The 19793-nt window shown below is 40.4% G+C and overlaps 2 protein-coding genes across 2 annotated transcripts in view; one reads left to right on the top strand and one right to left on the bottom strand.

The window, feature by feature from the left end:
* ZNF704 (zinc finger protein 704) overlaps positions 1-19793 on the top strand; it is a 247159-nt gene that overhangs the window by 14181 nt on the left and 213185 nt on the right. The gene's annotated exons all lie outside the window — the stretch shown is intronic.
* LOC110135838 (U3 small nucleolar ribonucleoprotein protein IMP3-like) lies at positions 11940-13102 on the bottom strand. The gene has a single exon (XM_020891173.2). It carries the CDS (start codon positions 13034-13036, stop codon positions 12482-12484), a length of 555 nt encoding a protein of 184 aa, XP_020746832.2. The 5' UTR covers positions 13037-13102; the 3' UTR covers positions 11940-12481.

The raw sequence follows: 19793 nt of genomic DNA, 5'->3' as shown, positions 1-19793 counted from the left end.
TTCACTTGTGTATCTGTGAACACCATTCCTTGGTGTGAAGTTTAAAACCTGGTAGAAAACCCTACTTCTCTTGGTAAATCAGGCTCTGTGATGAGTCCAGTGGGGGAGACAGGAAATGTGGGAAGTGCTATCATGAAAGAATTACAAGGTGCCCAGGAAGCAGAATATCACACAGTGCTGATACCAAGGCGGGTGTATTTAATAATATGGTTTTCACAAGATTGAAAGTATCACAGTTGTTTAAATGAGAAGGGACATATACATTGAGTAGGATTGACACCTTTTCTGTTAATAGCAGTAGGACTACTACAAATAAAGGGGTTAAGCATTTATGAAAAGTTAGTACCCGATGCTGCACTCTTTATTGGCTATTGTTCAATATTTCAATATTACCCAGCATTTAATGCATTATCATTTATAGAGGATGCTCATCACTCTCTTGGAAGAAAACCTATGACAAACCTAGACAACATATTAAAAAGCAGAGACATTACTTTGCTGACAGAGGTCCATATAGTCAAAGCTATGGTTTCTTCGGGAGTCATATATAGATGTCAGAGTTGTACTATAAAGAAAGCTGAGCGCTGAAGAATTGATGCTTTTGAACTGTGGTGTTGGAGCAGACTCTTGAGAGTCACTTGGACTGCAAGGAGATCCAACCAGTCCATCCTAGAGGAAATCACTCCTGAATATTCATCGGAAGGACTGATGCTGAAGCTGAAGCTCCAGTACTTTGGCCACCTGATGCAAAGAGTTAACTCATTGGAAAAGACCCTGATACTGGGAAAGACTGAAGGCAGGAAGAGAAGGGGATGAGATGGTTGGATGGCATCACCGATTGGATGGACATGAGTTTGAGCAAGCTCTGGGAAATGTTGATGGACAGGGAGGCCTGGCGTGCTACAGTCCATGGGGTTGCAAAGAGTCAGACAGGACTGACCAACTGAACAACAACAAGTCATAGTTAACTTGGTAATCTTGGAAGGTAGATTTTATTATCTCCATTTTATAGATGTGAAAAATATATTGGAGAACAATGGGGCAGTTTTTGTGGACAATATGTACGTGTATATACATATATATACACATACATATAGAATTTTTTTTACCAAATGACATATTTGTCAAACATTTCAGAAAACATTTGGGGCCAACAGATTTAAAAAATAATTGGTATTGTTACCTAAGCAACAATGGAAATTTAAGGAGAGAAGGACTTTATTTTGGAGTAAATTTTAAATTAAAACAACATGAAATACAGTTTCATAGGTTGTCATAAGCACTTTCACTTAGCTTGTTTATGTTTTAAAACTCCCCTACAAGTGCTTGCTGAAGAACAAACCATTAATTTGTATCAGTTTAGGTTAGGATCCCAAGTTGAGCTTAACAATTTTTTTTTTTTTAATGTAAGCTTTTGACAGTGTTTTCAATTAGTAAGTTCATATACTTAAAATTCAGAACTAGTTTAACAAACTTAGAAAAATAGTCAAAATGTTAGCATAAGGATCTTTAGTTCTGTTGAATGACTGAGTTGTGTCCGACTCTTTTTGACCCCATGGACAGCAGCATGCCAAATTTCCCTGTCTCTCACCAACCCCTGGAGTTTTCCCAGACTCTGTGCATTGAGTTGGTGATGCCATCCAACCATCTCATCCTCTGTTGTCCCCTTCTCCTCCTGCCTTCGATCTTTCCCAGCATCAGGGTCTTTTCCAATGGGTTGGCTCTTTGCATCAGGTGGCTTAGGTATGGGAGCTTCCAGCATTAGTCCTTCAAATGAATTTTCTGGGTTGATTTCCTTTAGGATTGACTGGTTTGATCTTTTTGCTATTAGGACTTATGAAAATGAAAATGTGAAGAGTATCTGAGGCAAAAACAATTTTTTTCATCAGATATTACTTGCAATAAAAGTTGTCTCAGAAAAAGGAGGAAAATGAACCCTTGGGCCTATGTAAGCACTGAACACTGTATCATCTTAGGTGGGAAAGAGGAGGTTGATAATATGGAGGAGCCACTGGAAGGTTTGAAATGATCCAAGATAGGGTTTATGGAAAGAGAACAGTGACTGCTATTTGGATTTCCCATTACGTGAGTACTTGGTGGATATTTAAGAGGTTCTGAAAATGCGCTCTTAGCCATCTGTTGGGTGACAGCAATATTTTTCAGCTCTTTATTCTTATTCTAAAAGAGATTTCTATTCAAATAGGTCTCTCCACTCTCTGTATTGATTTTGTCACTTGAAATTTTCTTGAAATCTAGCACAGAGGTTATTAGAGAAAATTCTTTTTACTTTAAAAACCATAATAGAAATGATGTAGTTTTCATTGTTTGTAAACTATGCCTATTTTTTATGTGTTAAAATGGAGATATCTTGAAGATCTTGTTTAAATTCAGTGACAAGTTAATGGTTTGATTGTTTAAAGAAATTTGCGGGGTGGGGGGTTACTACTTCATTCAATCCCATGGTTATTCATTCAACAGCTATACTCTTTGTCAGCTTCAAGGACTCAGAAGAAAAAAGACTTGGGAAGGGTTTCTATTCACATTCTAGCTGGAGAGACAGACAGTAAACTTTGTGGATGGTGGTCCATTGCTGAGCTCAGAATGCATGGAGGAAGAGAAGATTTGGGCTAGAAAGGGTGAATCAACAGTTCACCCTTAACTGTTGATAAGGGTCTTAACTGTGTTAAGTGTGAGATGCCTGTTAGAACCCCGTGTGAAGATGTCAGGTAGACAGGAGGTAGGTAGAGAAGACAAGCGGGGATGGGCATCAAAACTCATGGGCATGTGGACAATATTTACAGTGAGGGAGCAGTGAGAATACCTCTAGGGAGAGTGCGGGTAGAGAAGGGAAGGTGCCTAGGAGTGAGGAGCTCTGGAACACTTCAGTTGTAATGCTTCCTCTGTCTGTTTCTCTCTCAATACCTTTATTATGGTATAATTCACATAATAGACCATATAATGGTCTATAATGCTCCTTTTAAGGCACACAAGTCAGTACTTTCTAGTATTGTCGCAGAGCTGGTCAGCCATCAACCACAGTCTAATTTTGAAACATTTTGTCACCCCCCCCAAAAGAATACTAGAGTGAGTAGCCATTCCCTTCTCTAGGGAATCTTCCCAACTCAGGGATCAAACCCTGGTCTCCTGCACTGCAGGCGGATTCTTTACCATCTGAGCCACCAGGAAAGCCCTAAGAAACACTAGCCATCAGCAGTCACGACTCCACGCTCCTTTATATGCACCTATACTCATTTGGAGGAGAAAGCAATGGCACCCCACTCCAGTACTCTTGCCTGGAAAATCCCATGGGCAGAGGAGCTTGGTAGGCTGCCATCCATGGGGTCGCTAAGAGTCAGACACGACTGAGCAACTTCACTTTCACTTTTCACTTTCATGTGCTGGAGAAGGAAATGGCAACCCACTCCAGTGTTCTTGCCTGGAGAATCCCAGGGACGGGGGAGCCTGGTAGGCTGCCGTCTGTGGGGTTGCACAGAGTCGGACACGACTGAAGTGACTTAGCAGCAGCATACTCATTTGGTTTTATTTTTCAGTGTCAATAAGTCATTATTCATTCCTTGTGCTTTTTCAGGAAGGAAAGAAGGCAGGAGGGAGATGAGGGTTAACATATATTAGAAAACAAGAAGAGGAGGAAGAGAGAAGAAAAGCTAGTACAGCAAAATCACCCATTTGATGAATATACCCCAGTGAGGGGTTCACCACAGCTCAAGGGAGTCCAGTCTCCTACAGCTCAGAAAAAAAGGGGGGAAGGAATCAGAGACAGCCCACAGACTGGCCCTCAGTTTCCTTCCCCACTCTCTTCCTTGTCAATTCCAGATAAAACTTGGTTTCTAGCAGTGAACATGGAGTTGAATTACATCCAGTCTACATCCTACTAGGCAATCCTATGTCTACTTTAACATCAGATTCTTGGCATCAGCAGAAAAGTCCCTGAATGAATTGGGCAGACTTTCTTTTCCTTTCTCAGTCTCTCACTCTGAGTTTCTATGTGGAAGCCCCTTTCTGGCATTGGAAATGAGGAGTAGAGAGTTCCTAGTTTGTTTAGGTTTTATGCAGATCTTTTAGGATTTAGAGTCTTATTGTTTGTTTTGGCTAAAGGTGGGACGGAGTCAAGTTTTCAGGATAAAAAAACTTGTCCAAAATAGGAAGTAAGGAATGAGAGAATGGATGAGGAACTCCCGCTTTGTGAAAAGTGGCACCAACCTCACAGGTCACATCTTGCCTGGTGCAGAATCTTTTCACAAAAATGCTTTGATTCTTTTTCTTTCAATACAAAAAGAAATTTGTAAACAATAAACACGCCCAAACAATGTGAGAAATGCTAGCATATTATACTTATACAAACTGGATCACATAAAATATCACACCAAATCATAACTTGTGAAGTCCTGCAAAGCTCATATAAACCCAGAAACTGGAGGGAACTGGCATCCAGGGTGATATACCTTGATCATTGTGTCCTATTTCATTTGGCATCTTTTAGCACACAGTGGTCGGTGCAGTAGGTCTGTGCTGATCTCCTAATTTGTCCTTTCTCCATTAGCTACCCTGGCACTGTTGTTACCGCTGCAGCAGGGGACACTGGCCCTGGAATCACAAAGAAGCTCTTGTTTAGAGGATCATCTGGGAACCATACAGAAGTACAGAGTTTTGAAAGGTTAAGGATTCTAATTTTGTTCCAGGCATGCCTCCCAGGCAGCATGGGAGAGTACAGAGGTTTCATTCTTAAAATTTTGCTTCCCTAACACTATCTTGAGATCTTTATACTGCAAGCGTGAGTGTGGCTGTGCAGACACACACATATCCTACACCCACTTTTGGGTAATGTAGACAGCCTGATCCAATAGAAGGTAAGATCTCATATGGAAAGTGAGTCAGTGTTCCAGGATTAAATATTTGGTCAGGAATTCTTAAAAAAAAACAACACATACACACATATACATACACACACACACACACACACAAGTCTTTTTGTTTTCACTCACACTGTTTTGCCAACTCTGACTTATTCTAACCTCTGTGTCACTTCCCGTTCAGGGCTGACTTCCAGTCATACATCTGAGAGGTAAGTCAGAGTTGTTCTTTGAAGTTGGTCCTGCTCTGCAGACCCGGAGCTACTGACTTACTTATCCCTGAGATTTCTCCTATACCCGAGAGCACAGTGTGCACATGAGGACCTCTCAGAATAATGTATTCAAAGATACAAAGAAGAGTTAGATTCAGAAAAATGAAGAAAAGACTCAGTACACAGTGAATGTCATTCCTGCATAGCTAGTGCTATCAGCACCCCGAGGGAAGCCGGACCCAAGTTAGAGTTATGAGCAAATAAATGTGTAATAGATCAGAACAGCAGGGGAATGAACTGTGCCTGAGGCAGCAAGCCTTCAGATACTACCCCAATCCCTCCCCTTTTATCTTTCCTGCTAGCATCTCCCGTGGGATCGTTCCTAGCACCCTGTACCAACAGTGGGTCATGGGAAAGACAAGACAGGGAAACAGCCCTGCCCTGCCTGGAGAGAGTCCTCTCACACAAAGTAGTAGCTTCTTGAGCCTATTAACCTGGTCCTATGTTTTATCTTCTTACTTTAGCATGGGATGTGCATGTCTTTTCAACAGGAAAACAGTTGTCCTATCCAGGCCACTTTCTAGGCCTAGAGCCTAGAACCTGTGATCAGAGATAAAAAAGAATATCTTATTATGTTAATTCAGTTCAGTCACTCAGTCATGTCTGACTCTTTGCGACCCCATGAACTGCAGCACACCAGGCTTCCCTGTCCATCACCAACTCCCAGAGCTTGCTCAAATGCATGTCCCTTGAGTCAGTAATGCCATCCAACCATCTTGTCCTCTGTTGTCCCCTTCTCCTCCTGCCTTCACTCTTTCCCAGCATCAGGGTCTTTTCCAAGGAGTTGGCTCTTCGCATCAGGTGGCCAAAGTATTGGAGTTTCAGCATCAGACCTTCCAATAAATACTCAGGACTGATCTCCTTTAGGATGGACTGGTTGGATCTCCTTGCAGTCCAAGGGGCTCTCAAGAGTCTTCTCCAGCACTACAGTTCAAGGGCATCAGTTCTTCAGCACTTAGCTTTCTTTATAGTCCAACTCTCACATCCATACATGACTATCAGAAAAACCATAGATTTGACTAGATGGACCTTTGTTGGAAAAGTAATGTCTCTGCTAAGGGTCAGTTTATTAAGAAGACATAAAGTCCTAAATATTTATACACCTAATATAGCTTCAAAATATATGAAGCAAAAGTCTATAGAATCAAAAAGAGAGGAATAGACAAATCTACAAGTATAGCTGAATATTTTAATTACTCTCTCATTTATTGATGGTTGATAGCAAAAAAAGTAAGAATATAGACTGTTTGAACAGTACTGTCAACCAATTTAACCTATTTAACATTTATAGATCCCCACACTGAATAATTGAAATATAAATACTGCCTTTAATTGTATGATAAATATTTACAAAGATACACTATATCATGGGGGCAAAGCCAAGTCTCAGTAAATTTCAAAGGCTTGAAATCGAACAGAGTATATTCTTTGACCACAATGGAATTAAATTTGAAAATCAATTAAAAAAACTAGAAAATCCCCAAATATGTGAAAATCAATCAGTATTCTTCTAAATAATCACTTGGAAGAAAGAAGAAATCACAATGGTAATTAGAAAAGAACTTTAATTGAAAATTAAAATGTATCCTATCAAAGTTTGCAGAACTTAAATCACTGCTTAGAGGGAAATATATTGCTTTAAATCAGTGATCTAATCTTCCATCCAAAGAAGCTAGAAAAAGAAGAGGGAAGAAACAAGATATGGTAGGAAATCAGTGAAATAAGTAGAAAACAATAGAGAAAATCTATGAAGCCAAGAGCTGATTCTTTGAGATCAAATTGATAAATTCCTAGTTTTGTAAAGATTTTGCAAAGAGAGAAAGCAGAATCCAGAATGAAAGACAGGGTGTCATACGGAGCTACAGACTTTAAAAGAATAATTACGACATATTACTTGGTGTTAGTAGAGGACTTTATGCCAATACATTTGACAGCTTGGATGAAATGGGTAAATTCCTTGAAAAACACAAATTAACAAAACTGACCACTAAAAGTAACAGGATGTTTGAATAACCTACCATCTGTTAAAGAAATGGCATTTATAATTGAGAACCTTTGCACATGGAAAACTCCAGACCTGAATGCTTTACTAGTGAAATCTGTCAAATATTTAAGAAAGAGATATGTAATACTAATCTTACAAAGGTACAGTTTCCTGGTGGCTCAGATGGTAAAGAATCTGCCTGCAATGTGGGACATCCGGGTTCAGTCTCTGGGTTGGGAAGATCCCCTGGAGAAGGGAATGGCAACCCACTCCAGTACTCTTGCCTGGAGAATCCCATGGACAGGAGTCTGGTGGGCTATAGTCCAGGGGGTCGCAAAGAGTTGGACATGACTGAGTGACTTCACATTCACTTTCAGTTTTATAAAAGCCTTTACCAAAAAAGAAAAAGATTGAATCTTCCCAATAAATTTTATGGGGTCAACATAACTCTAATGCTAAAAACATACAATAACATAAATAAATAACATGTTAGTCTTTCTTATTATACATGACACAAAAATACTATGCAAAAGGTTAGCAAATCAAATCTAGTCATATAGAAATGGAAAATAGGTTATGACCAAAGTTTTTTTTTCCCTTTCATAAATGTAATTTTGGTTAAATGCTTGAAAATCAATTGGTATAATTTACTATATTAGATAGGAAGGAAAAAGTCACATGATTATGTTAATAGATGCAGAGAAAACAAAATTCAACACCTATTCATGATTTAAAAAAGAAAAACCTCTCAACAAATAAGGATGGAAAGTCTCAAATTGATAAACAGCATATATAAGAAACCTGTAACATCTTAACACTTAATAGCAAAAGATAATTTCCTCCACCACTATGAGGAACAAGACCAAGATGTGTGTGCTAATTCCTTTATTCAACATAGTGCTGGAGGTTTAACCAGTGTGGTAAGCGAAGAAAAATAAGTGCAAGGCATAGAGATTAGGGAAAAAGAGAAAATAAGACTGTTTCTATGTGTTGATGATATGATCCATCTTCAGAGAAAATCCTAACACAACTACCAGAACTAATCAGTGAACTTAGTATACAAGGTCAGTTTACAAAAATTAGTTGTGTGTACTTCACTGGAAAAATGAAATTTAAAAAACTGTTTACGGTGGTGTCAAAATCTAAACACTTGGGAATAAAATTAATGAAAATGTGCAAAAATTATGTGTGAAATCTACTAGACATTGATGGGAGTAATTAAAGAAGACCTAAGCGAATGAATTGATATGCCATGTTCAATTAGAAAATTAAATATGGTTAAGATGCCAATTCTCCATATATTGATCTATAGATTTAGTGCCATCCCAGTGATAGCTCAATTGATAAAGAATCCATCTGCAATGCAGGAGACCCCAGTTCAATTCCTGGGTTGGGAATATCCACTGGAGAAGGGATAGGCTAGCCACTCCAGTATTCCTGGGCTTCCTTTGTGGCTCAGCTGGTAAAGAATTCACCTGCAATGCGGGAGACCTGGGTTTGATTCCTGGGCTGGGAAGATCCTGGAGAAGGGAAAGGCCACCCACTCCAGTATGCTGGCCTGGAGACTTTCATGGACTGTATAGCCCGTGGGATCACAAAGAGTTGGACAGGACTGAATGACTTTCACTACTACTTTTATGTGCAAGATCTACTAGACATTGATGGGAGTTATTAAAGAAGACCTAAACGAATGAATTGATATGCCACGTTCAATTAGAGAATTCAGTATGGTTAAGATGTCAATTCTCCACATATTGATCTATAGATTCAATGCCATCCCAATGAAATTCTCAGCAGAAATTTTTGTAGAAATTCACAAGCTAATAGAAAATGTTTATGGAAACAGAAGAAACATAAGAACAAAATTGCAATACTTACTGTACTTGATTTCAGGGCTTGCTATAAAGTGAGAGTTATCCAAGTAGTGTGCTACTGGTGTACTGTAAGATAGAAAGGTAGATTCATGCAACAGAGGAGAGGCCAAACATAGACCCACACAGAAATGGTTTAAAAGGCACCGAAGAAATTCAGTGGCGAAGTCTTTTCATGGCCCTAGAAAGAAAAGATAAAACCTCTATGCCTACCTTACACCATACCCAAAAATTATTCCAAAATGAAACATAAACATAAATATCAAAACCAAAACTTTATAAAGCTTCTTGAAGAAAATAGAAAATCATTGCAACCTCAAGGTAGGCAACGACTTTTGAGATACAAAAGAAAAAACAATTAATTATACTTTATAAAATTTAAATATGTATGACCATCGAAAGACAATTAAGAGACTGGATTAATAATTAAATAGATTTCCTCTGTTACTACTTTTTTCTGGAACTATCCAAACATTGCATTCATTTTGTGTTTACTCTGCACAGTCCCTTTGCTGAATGGAGAGAATATACTATTTAACAAGAAAGGTGTGGTCCTCATGAAACATTCAATTTAGTGGGAGAAAGAGACAAACAAATAAATAATTATAATATGAAATGACAAGTGCAAGGATGGTGAAAGTGTAAAACTCATATTATGGTTTTAGTTTACAAGTGTAGAAACCGGGCAGTGGTTAATAATTTGCTAAGTTGCAAAGCCAGTCTAAGCTCATATTTGCTGACACCTATTCCCCTCTTGCCCTCGACCTTTTTATTTTTATTTTTTAAAATTTCTGTTCCAAGCAAAGGGAGTGGAATTTTAAACTTAAGCTTAGTGGCCAGGGATCAAGTAGCAAATGGTATTCATGCTTCTAGTTTACTAAGAAGAGAAATGGGATTGGAGCTGTTTAAAGAAATTCCACTTCAATGTTGCCATTTTAAAGCCTTGTTTTGAAGTTAGTTTTTCAAACTATGATGTCAACATCAAAATTAGGTAAGTCTCTCTAAGGATATTCTCTTGCTGTATAGTGCCCAGTGAGTTGCAAAAGAGAGCTCTTTTTAGGCAGGCCCCTCTCATCTGTGCTTTGCCAAGCAGTGTGTCCTTTTTCCAAAGTTAGCAGAATTAACAGGAAGGTGCTGGGAAGTACAGAGAAAAATACAGGACTCAGAGCATTTCACTTGGAAGAGAAGACTTTACTTTTGAAAGTAAACATTTATTGGGAATGAATACATTTGTCCTTCTTTTTACCCTTGCATTTGTGACCGAAATATATACTGTGTCTTATATCTCCATAGTGCTTTGTACTCTTTTTTTTTTAACTTTTTATTACTTTTTTTAATTTATTTTTTTTTCATTTATTTTTATTAGTTGGAGGCTAATTACTTTACAAGATTGTAGTGGGTTTTGTCATACATTGACATAAATCAGCCATGGATGCACATGTATTCCCCATCCCGATCCCCCCTCCCACCTCCCTCTCCACCCAATCCCTTTGGGTCTTCCCAGTGCACCAGGCCCGAGCACTTGTCTCATGCACCCAACCTGGGCTGGTGATCTGTTTCACTATAGATAATATACATGTTTCGATGCTGTTCTCTCGAAACATCCCACCCTCGCCTTCTCCCAGAGTCCAAAAGTCTGTTCTGTACATCTGTGTCTCTTTTTCTGTTTTGCATATAGGGTTATCTTTACCATCTTTCTAAATTCCATGTATATGTGTTAGTATGCTGTAATGTTCTTTATCTTTCTGGCTTACTTCACTCTATATAATGGGCTCCAGTTTCATCCACCTCATTAGAACTGATTCAAATGAATTCTTTTTAATGGCTGAGTAATATTCCATGGTGTATATGTACCACAGCTTCCTTATCCATTCGTCTGCTGGTGGGCATCTAGGTTGCTTCCATGTCCTGGCTATGATAAACAGTGCTGTGATGAACATTGGGGTGCACGTGTCTCTTTCAGATCTGGTTTCCTCGGTGTGTATGCCCAGAAGTGGGATTGCTGGGTCATATGGCAGTTCTATTTCCAGTTTTTTAAGAAATCTCCACACTGTTCTCCATAGCGGCTATACTAGTTTGCATTCCCACCAACAGTGTAAGAGGGTTCCCTTTTCTCCACACCCTCTCCAGCATTTATTGCTTGTATACTTTTGGATAGCAGCCATCCTGACTGGCGTGTAATGGTACCTCATTGTGGTTTTGATTTGCATTTCTCTGATGATGAGTGATGTTGAGCATCTTTTCATGTGTTTGTTAGCCATCTGTATGTCTTCTTTGGAGAAATGTCTGTTTAGTTCTTTGGCCCATTTTTTGATTGGGTCATTTATTTTTCTGGAATTGAGCTGCAGGAGTTGCTTGTAAATTTTTGAGATTAATCCTTTGTCTGTTGCTTTGTTTGCTATTATTTTCTCTCAATCTGAGGGCTGTCTTTTCACCTTGCTTATAGTTTTTGTTGTGCAAAACTTTGTACTATTTAGTACATTTCACGTACAGTACCTTTTGTATTTCTTATGTTTTTGATAGTCACTATCATTTCAATTAAATCACAAGGCAACCCTGGCTAGATGTTAAATGACTATTTCAAGATGACTTCATAAATGACTTCGAATTCTTTCTTTCTGATTCTCCCCATTTTTGTCTCATCTGCCATATATTTGTAGATTTTCATGTTTACATGTTCAACTATGACTTATTCTTGCTTTAGTCTTCTGTTTACCCATGTTGAACTAGTGATATTTATTTTGTTTCCTAGTAACTTCCAAGCCATCATTGTCTTCCCTTCCTCCAAAACCACCCTTTGATTCTGATTTTCTCCATTATTAGTGGTACTAGACCCCACTAAACTTACTCGAGTAGGAGTGGGTGCTCAATAAATGTTAATATGTTCGGAAAATGAAAGAATAAGCATACCATTGTACAAACTTTTTTTTTTTTTTTGCACTTAAAAAGCAGGTAGGTCATTTATTGGCATTAGGAGAGCATTCCTTTAAACAAGAGAAAGAACCTTGAACACTAAAATCTTATCCATTTTATGAAAACTTGAGACCAACCTCTACAACATCTATATAGTTTAATCAGGAACAAGAGCAAGGATTTGAGTTAAATAAATTAAACCACACTTCCTGTTACAAAGAAACGAAAGGAAAGCTGGGGGCGAGGGTAGGCCCTCCCCCATCCCAAGTCCTTGCATTCACACCGCAATGTTTCAGGTACAAGAACATAACAATTCCCCAGTGCAGCACAAAACCGCTTCCTATTGTTTCTTACGGCAGTCACTGAATTACCAATTGTCCAAGAGCTAAGAAAATTTCGTGGAAAAGGGCGTACCCTTTGGCTCCGCGCGTGGCCTGTAGCTGAGGAGGCAAGTTCTTAAGAACCGACGACTGGCTGATACACTCTTGCGGAGACGCGCCTTCACAGAATCTGAAGCTTGTGTCTCAGCTTCCCTATCTACAAAATGCAGTCCTGGCGAGGGGACATCCGCTAGGCGTCCAAATCGAAGTCGTCACGCTCCTCATTGTACTCCAGCACGTGCCGCTTGATCTTGGACGAGTCAACCCAGGTGACAAAGTCCTCCATGCTTCGCGTGACAAGGAAGGCGGGGTCTGTGACCACGTCGGGGCCCACGCGCACGTGGCCCTGCTCCACGAATGCCACAGCGGCCTGGAGGTGCTGAGCCATGCGCAGCTTAAGCAGCACCGTGGGCAGGCGGCGGCGGCAAAAGGACGAGGCCGTGACGAAATCGCAGAGCTCCAGCGACCCCCGCGTGGGCACTAGGCCGAGCGCATACAGCTTATCCAGCAGCGCGGCCGAGGAGCGCACGCGAAACGGGTCACGCTCCGGCAGATCGCGCAGGCGCCGGGCCAGCTCGCGCACAGAACGGCTCAGCTGGTTGTAGCGCGTATAGTCCTCGCGCCGCTGCAGCCGATAACGCCGCAACACGCGTAGCTCATGCAGGTTGTGGTCTGTGACCTCCCAGTTCAGGAAGTCCACATGCTTCAGCAGCTTCTGCTCGTGAAACTTAAGCTTCCGCACCATGATGGCGGCTCAAACGCTGCCGGTCCGGAGGCTCCGCGCGCATTCAGGCTGCCGCGCGGCTTCCGCCTCGCCGTGGGGATCCTGCGCCAATGTACAAACATTTTCTGTTTTTCCTCTACCACCTTCCTTCTCTGTATCTTATTTATTACCAGATCCTATTTATTTTTTTCTACCATTTTTTTTCTTCCCTAAAAATCACTGTCTTCATTCCTGTAGTATCCTCGTTGCTTCCATTCCCTTCTCATTAAAGTCTTTTTTCCATAAAACTGCTGAAATAATCTTTGGTTTTATGTAACTTTTTCACATCATAGGAGCAGTCCTTATCCTGATAATTCAAAAGTCCCCATAAGACAAAAGAAGGAACTAATAATCATCTAGAATTACACTGATCCTTCACCTTGCTGTGTTTATGTTTCTGGACCACAAGAATAATGTCATTTATAGGGAGATCACTTATCTTGCAAATTCTGTTCTTGGCAACCTACCTTAAAAAAAAATTAAGCTAACAATGCTTGAGGAGCTGAAGTAGATGTAAAAAAAACATAGCTCATACTTGTTTAATTCAAATCAGAAAACATTTGCTTAGGGCCATGGTATAAAAATACCATGCTAGACATTTTGGGGGCTCAAAGGTAGCAATGATTAGTTATTTTCTAGGAATATTCAGTCTAGTGAGAAACACGAGCCTGTTGCCTTACTCAGTCTTAACATCCAGTCCCCAAAAATGTGGTTTCTTGCATGTGTGTGTTCAGGCGCTTCAGTCATGTCTGACTCTTTGTGACCCCATGGACTGTAACCTACCAGGCTCCTGTGTCCATGGGATTATCCTGGCAATAATACTGGAGTGTATTGCCATTTCCTCCTCCGACAACCCTGAGTCTTCTGCGTATCCTGCGTTGGCAGGCAGATTCTTTACCACTGAACCACCTGGGAAGTCTGTGAGGTTTCTTGGCCCACAGCCAATGAAAACCTGGGAAGTAGCAAGACAGTACATCTCTCCATTAACAGTCAGTGTCCTCAGAGCAGCAGGCGTATAACTGACGTTGATGGGACATATGGAATCTATATTTAAAACACTGTGCAAGTGAGCACATGAAATAGTTTTAAAACTCTGGAGTCATTTAATATGGTTGCAAGGAGTTCCTGAGAGCATATGACTCCATGTTACAGTTTTTTATAGTCTTTCTATGACATTGTACCATCAAGGGAAGTTTGTTCAGTAGAAAAACAAGAAAGTAACTAATGCATTTCCAAGAAACGTACAACAGAAATTGTTGAAGTTTATTGGCCAAAGCAGTAGAAACTTCCTATATTAAAAATTGATTTATGTGGCATAGCTGCACTATCATTGTTAGACTTATTGTTTTTACCATGTGTACACCAGCATGGAAGTGCACCCCCAAATGACTTGATTCATCCTCAACAGTTGTCTAAGGGTTCTTGTCCGCAAAGCTCCATGTTGTTTTCCTGCCCTTCCTTCTCAAGGGCAGATCTTAAAGATCCAAGAGATGATATTCTAACCTTAGTGTCCAGAGTACACCGGACTTATAAAAGAGTGTGTTTTCAAGACCAGGGACACTGGATTCTTTCCTTAGATATTGCTATCCAACTTGTATTGCCCTCTAGATTCACCTACCAGAAAAACAAGTCCTACCCTCACAGGGCTCCTAACATAAAGGATTCTGAGCAAACATGGATTTTCTGTCTAAGCTCTTACTTCTAAATGGGAGTCCTGAGAGATCACTGCCTGGATCAGCTGGAAAAATAAAAAGTCCCAGCCTGTGTACTTGGCTCGTGCCTTTTCCCTAGATCATGAGAATAAACTTGCCCCTGTTTTCCAAAAATGAAACAATAGCTCACACCAGCAGGCCGAGGGCCGGGGCCGATCAGGAAGCCAGCTTGCTCACTTTGTCACCTGTTCTATGTCAGGCGCCTTCCCATGGTCCCCACCTGAGGCGTTCCTGTCAAATGGGGGAAACAGACATGTTTGTGACATTCACAGCCCAGCCTTTTGAGTTCTGCAGTAATGAGCTCCAATGGGTTCCGGGAACACAGAAGGGGAAGTTAACTGCTCAGGGGAGCTCATAAAGGCTTTGGGGTAAATGATGTTAGAACTAAGTCTAAAGCCTGAGAAAGAGATTGTAAAGTAGAGAAGGAGGAGAATGACACCCCTAGATAAAAAGCAAAACAAAACAACAGTGAGAAGCACAGAGCAAATGCAGAGACCAGGGGACAGGAAGGAGGCTGGTGCAAGGACAGGGTGGTGGCAGCCAGCCTTAGTGCCAGACATCATCGGTTTTGCTGAATTTGCTGGTGACATGTCATCCTGTGAGAAGCATTTCAGTTTTATAAGGACTTTTTTTTGGGGGGAGGGGCAGGAGAGGGGTTTTTAAGTACTTTTATCCCATGTGCATATTGTACATGATTTTTAAGATGTATTCACATACATAAAGAAATAATAAGCTATGGAAAGATTGTGATGGCCTATGATTCTGAAAAAAAAAAAAAGTGTGAACAGGGAAGTTTCTATTTTAGAGAATGCAAACAACCAGAAAAGACAACTTTCTGGTGAGTTTAAGTCCATGCCATGCATGTTATATAAAACAAATAATGGGGCTGTAATTTAAGAGCAAGCCACAACAATAGTCAGTCTCTAAGAATGCACTTTTATCCACTACATGACTGAAAAGCAAATATAAAGGTACAAAGTCAGCAAAATTACAAAAAAATTTGAGAAAAGTCCTAGTTACCATTGAATATGAATGCAAAACATTTTTTCAAAAAAATATTTCGGGAAAAACTGATGTGAAACATAGTAGAACAAATGGAATGGAATCCTGGTGTGCCACTCATGGTACAGTAAAAGCATATCTTTTATTGGGAAAGAAAAATGGATTTCTAAAAAGAAAGGTATTTCAGTGAACATTTAAGCTATATAACAAGCTCTCAAAATGGTAACAAAAATATCATAAAAGTTTTCATCTTCATCCTGAGAACTTGAAAGTTATCACCTTCAGAGCCAGGTAAATAGAGACTGAAAATCCACATCATTACCATAATCTAAATCATTATTGGGGACTTCCTGGTGATCCAATGGCTGACTCCGCACTTCCAATGCAGGCGTCTGGGTTTGATCCCTGGCTCTGCCCGCGCCGCCCCTCCTCTCCACCCACCGGGGGACGGGGAGGGGGCTCAGCGGTAAAGACTCCACCTCCCAATGCAGGAGACACAGGAGAGGAGGGTTTGATCCCTGGGTCAGGAAGATCCCCTGGTGGAGGGCATGGCAACCCACTCCAGTATTCTTGCCCGGAAAATCCCATGGACGGAGAAGCCTGGCGGGCTACAGTCCATGGGGTCGCAAGAGTCAGACACAACTTAGCGACTAAACAAGTTAGCAAACGAGATCCCAGGTGCCTCAACTAAGAGTTCACATACTGCAGCTAATGTCCTGCATGTTGCAACTAAAAGGCTGTGCGTGCTGCAAATAAGACCTGACACAGCCAAATATATAAATAAAAATTTTTTAAAAAGAATTTCAGTGTTAAAAAGTCATTTTTGGAACTCACTGCAGTGCAAATTTAGTCCGCGCCCTGTGCAGGGGGACCACGCCTCAGTTCTTTATAGTGTTCTGTTGCAGGGTAATGCCTTTGTCTTCATCTCTGGGCCACAGATTGTTATAGTAATAAATTTAAATCTTGAGTCTGAGAGAAGTAATGAATTCTGCTTCGGATGGGCTGGATTCGTTTGTTGCATGTGGCTTATTTCTGTGACCAAAAGGGCGTGTTTCTTTTCTGGGATGTTTTGTGTTGCTGGACTTGTCACCGAGGAGGGTGGAGGCAGGGTAACGCAGGGGTATCTGGTAACCAGTAGCCTGTGGTTAACATCTGTGGTAGTCCATCTTCTGCCTGTAACACGGTATTCTAAGCGTAGAACATAGTTGGAGGTAAATCTGAATAAGAAGTCTCTTTCCTGTGTGTTATATATAACACAGAGGATTTGTTCAGATTTGCAGTAGAATAGTGTGACAAATGTCTGTACCTTTTTTCTCTGAGTTCTTATTATATGTATTCTTATTATATTTAAATTAGAGCTATATAATACTTGGATGTAGCACTCACTTATTCCCTTAATATTATTCTGTATATCCTAAACTACATTTTTAGCTGCTTAAAGATGCCTTTATTATTTTAATCCCCCAATAGGGGTGGGACAGTAGTGATGGCTTTTTTTTATTACTTGTGTTAAGGTTTGTGGCATAGTGGAAATTCAGAGGCCTAAGTCTTATTTTTGACCTACCTCCTAACTAAAAGACTACAGTGTAATATTGTGTAAATTTCTTTACTTCTTGTTCCTTCATTCATCTGTAAAATGGGAATAGACTATATATTTTTCTCTTTTACATTTCTTTATTTGAAAAAGCTTAAGAAGATCACTGTAAATTCACCCACAGTTCTAAGAAATAATATTAATACAGAGAGATCCTGTGTATACTTCACCCAGTTGCCTCCAGTGAGAACATCTTGCATAATTCCAGTACAATATCACAACCAGGAAATTGACATTGATACAGTTCACTGACCCTGTTCACATTTTACCAGTTTTACATGCACTTGTGTGTGTGCAGTACTGTCACAGGTGTGCATCATGTGACCAACGTCACATTGAAGGCACAGAGCAGTCCTAGCCCAAGGGTCCCCAAGTCGCCCTCGTATAGCCACACCTTCCTCTTTCCTACCTCTGCTGCTGCTGCTGCTGCTGAGTCGCTTCAGTCGTGTCCGACTCTGTGCGACCCCATGGACGGCAGCCCACCAGGCTTCCCTGTGCCTGGGATTCTCCAGGTAAGGGCAATGTAGTGGGTTGCCATTTCCTTCTCCAATGCATGAAAGTGAAAAGTGAAAGTGAAGTCGCTCAGTCATGTCCGACTCTTCACGACCCCATGGACTGCAGCCCACCAGGCTCCTCCATCCATGGGATTTTCCAGGCAAGAGTACTGGAGTGGGGTGCCACTGCCTTATCCTAATTCCCTTGAGAGCCACTCAAGTGTTGGAGGAGGTCATCAAGAAGATGTGACCCAAGGGTTGGACCTGGGCAACCGGAGGCTCCTCAACCCCTCCCCTGTCCTTGGAGTGTACATTCTGCCCACTGTTTGCACAGTAGGAGCTGTTTCTAAGCAGCCTTAGAAGAGTAAGGTGTTGCTGAGACCATCAAGATTAGATCGTGACTGAACTCAGTTACAGCCTCTGTACAACCCTGAATATTCATCGGAAGGACTGATGCTGAAGCTGAAACTCCAATACTTTGGCCACCTGATGTGAAGAGCTGCCTCATTGGAAAAGACCTTGATGATGGGAAAGATTGCTGGCAGGAGGAGAAGGGGGCAACAAAGGATGAGGTGGTTGGATGGCATCATTGACTCAATGGACATGAGTTTGCGCTAATTTCAGGAGATGGTGAAGGACAGGGAAGCCTGACATGCTGCCATCTACGGGGTCATAAAGAGTCAGACATGACTTAGCGACTGAACAGCAACAAGAATAAGCTGTTAAGATTCTGGTGGGTGTGCAGAGATTTAGTCATCTGGTAGCTGCCCAAGGCAAGCCCCCTATGTAAATTCCCTTGCTTATTGAAATTACCACCCACCACTTGGAGTGACTGCCTCTTTCTTCCGTTTCTCTCTATGTATGGAGACCAGTTCCAGATTTCACCCAGGAAGATTCTGAGGTTTTGAACAAACCCCAAGTTGTTGCATGTATCAGTAGTTTGTTCCTTTTAATTACCGAATGGTATTCCATGGTATGGATATATCACAGTTTGTTTAACTAATTGAAGAATATTTGGTTTGTTTCCTGTTCTTGGCTGTTATAAATAAAGCTACTGTGAACATTCATATACACATTTTGTACATGAATGTGCACTTTTATAAAGTTTTGTTTCTCTAGGCTTAATGTTCAAAAGTAGAGTTGCTGGTTCAATTACAGGAAGAACATGTATGTTTAGTCTTGTAAAAAACTGCCATAGTTTTTCCTGTAGTGACTATGTCATTTTACATTCATACCAGCAATGTGTTTTGAGTTAAATTTGTGAGGTGTAGGTTAAGGGATGCATGTTTTTGCTTATGGATGTGCGACACTTCCACACCATTTGTTAGAAAGCTGTCTTTCCTCCTTTAAATTGCATCTTCACCTTTGCAGAAATCAGCTGGACGTGTTTGTATGGGTCTTGTTTGGGCTCTGTGTTGTGTTCTGTGGATCTCTGTGTCTCTCCGTCTGCAAATGTCACACTGTTTTGAGTATGGTAGTTATAGAATAAACCTTTATACACAGTGGGGTGACTACTCTCACTTTATTCTTTTTTATCAAAATTGTTTCAGTTATTTTAGGCTCTATGTCTTTCCATATACATTTTAGAATTAGCATGTCCGTATGTAGAGATTATCATGTTAGGTGAAGTAAGCCAGAGAAACACAAATATTAATATCATATATCACTTATATGTGGAATCTTAAAAAATGAACTTATATACAAAGTAGAAATAGACCCACAAACATAGAAAATAACCTTATGGTTACCAAGGGGATTTGAGGGAGGGCTAAATTAGGAGTTTGTGATTAACATACACACATTGCTATGTATAAAATAGATAACCAGCAAGGACCTACTGTATAGCACAAGGAACTATACTCAATATTTTGTCATAACCTATAAGGGAAAAGGATTTGAAAATGAACATTTTAATATATAAATATAACTGAATCACT

This window comes from Odocoileus virginianus, chromosome 15 (genome assembly GCF_023699985.2).
Source record: "Odocoileus virginianus isolate 20LAN1187 ecotype Illinois chromosome 15, Ovbor_1.2, whole genome shotgun sequence".
NCBI lineage: Eukaryota > Metazoa > Chordata > Mammalia > Artiodactyla > Cervidae > Odocoileus > Odocoileus virginianus.
This window is presented reverse-complemented; position numbering and strand designations above follow the sequence as displayed.

Coding starts and splice junctions, on each gene's coding strand:
- LOC110135838 (XM_020891173.2), bottom strand. CDS start 13,036: ATGGTGCGGAAGCTTAAGTTTCACGAGCAGAAGCTGCTGAAGCATGTG.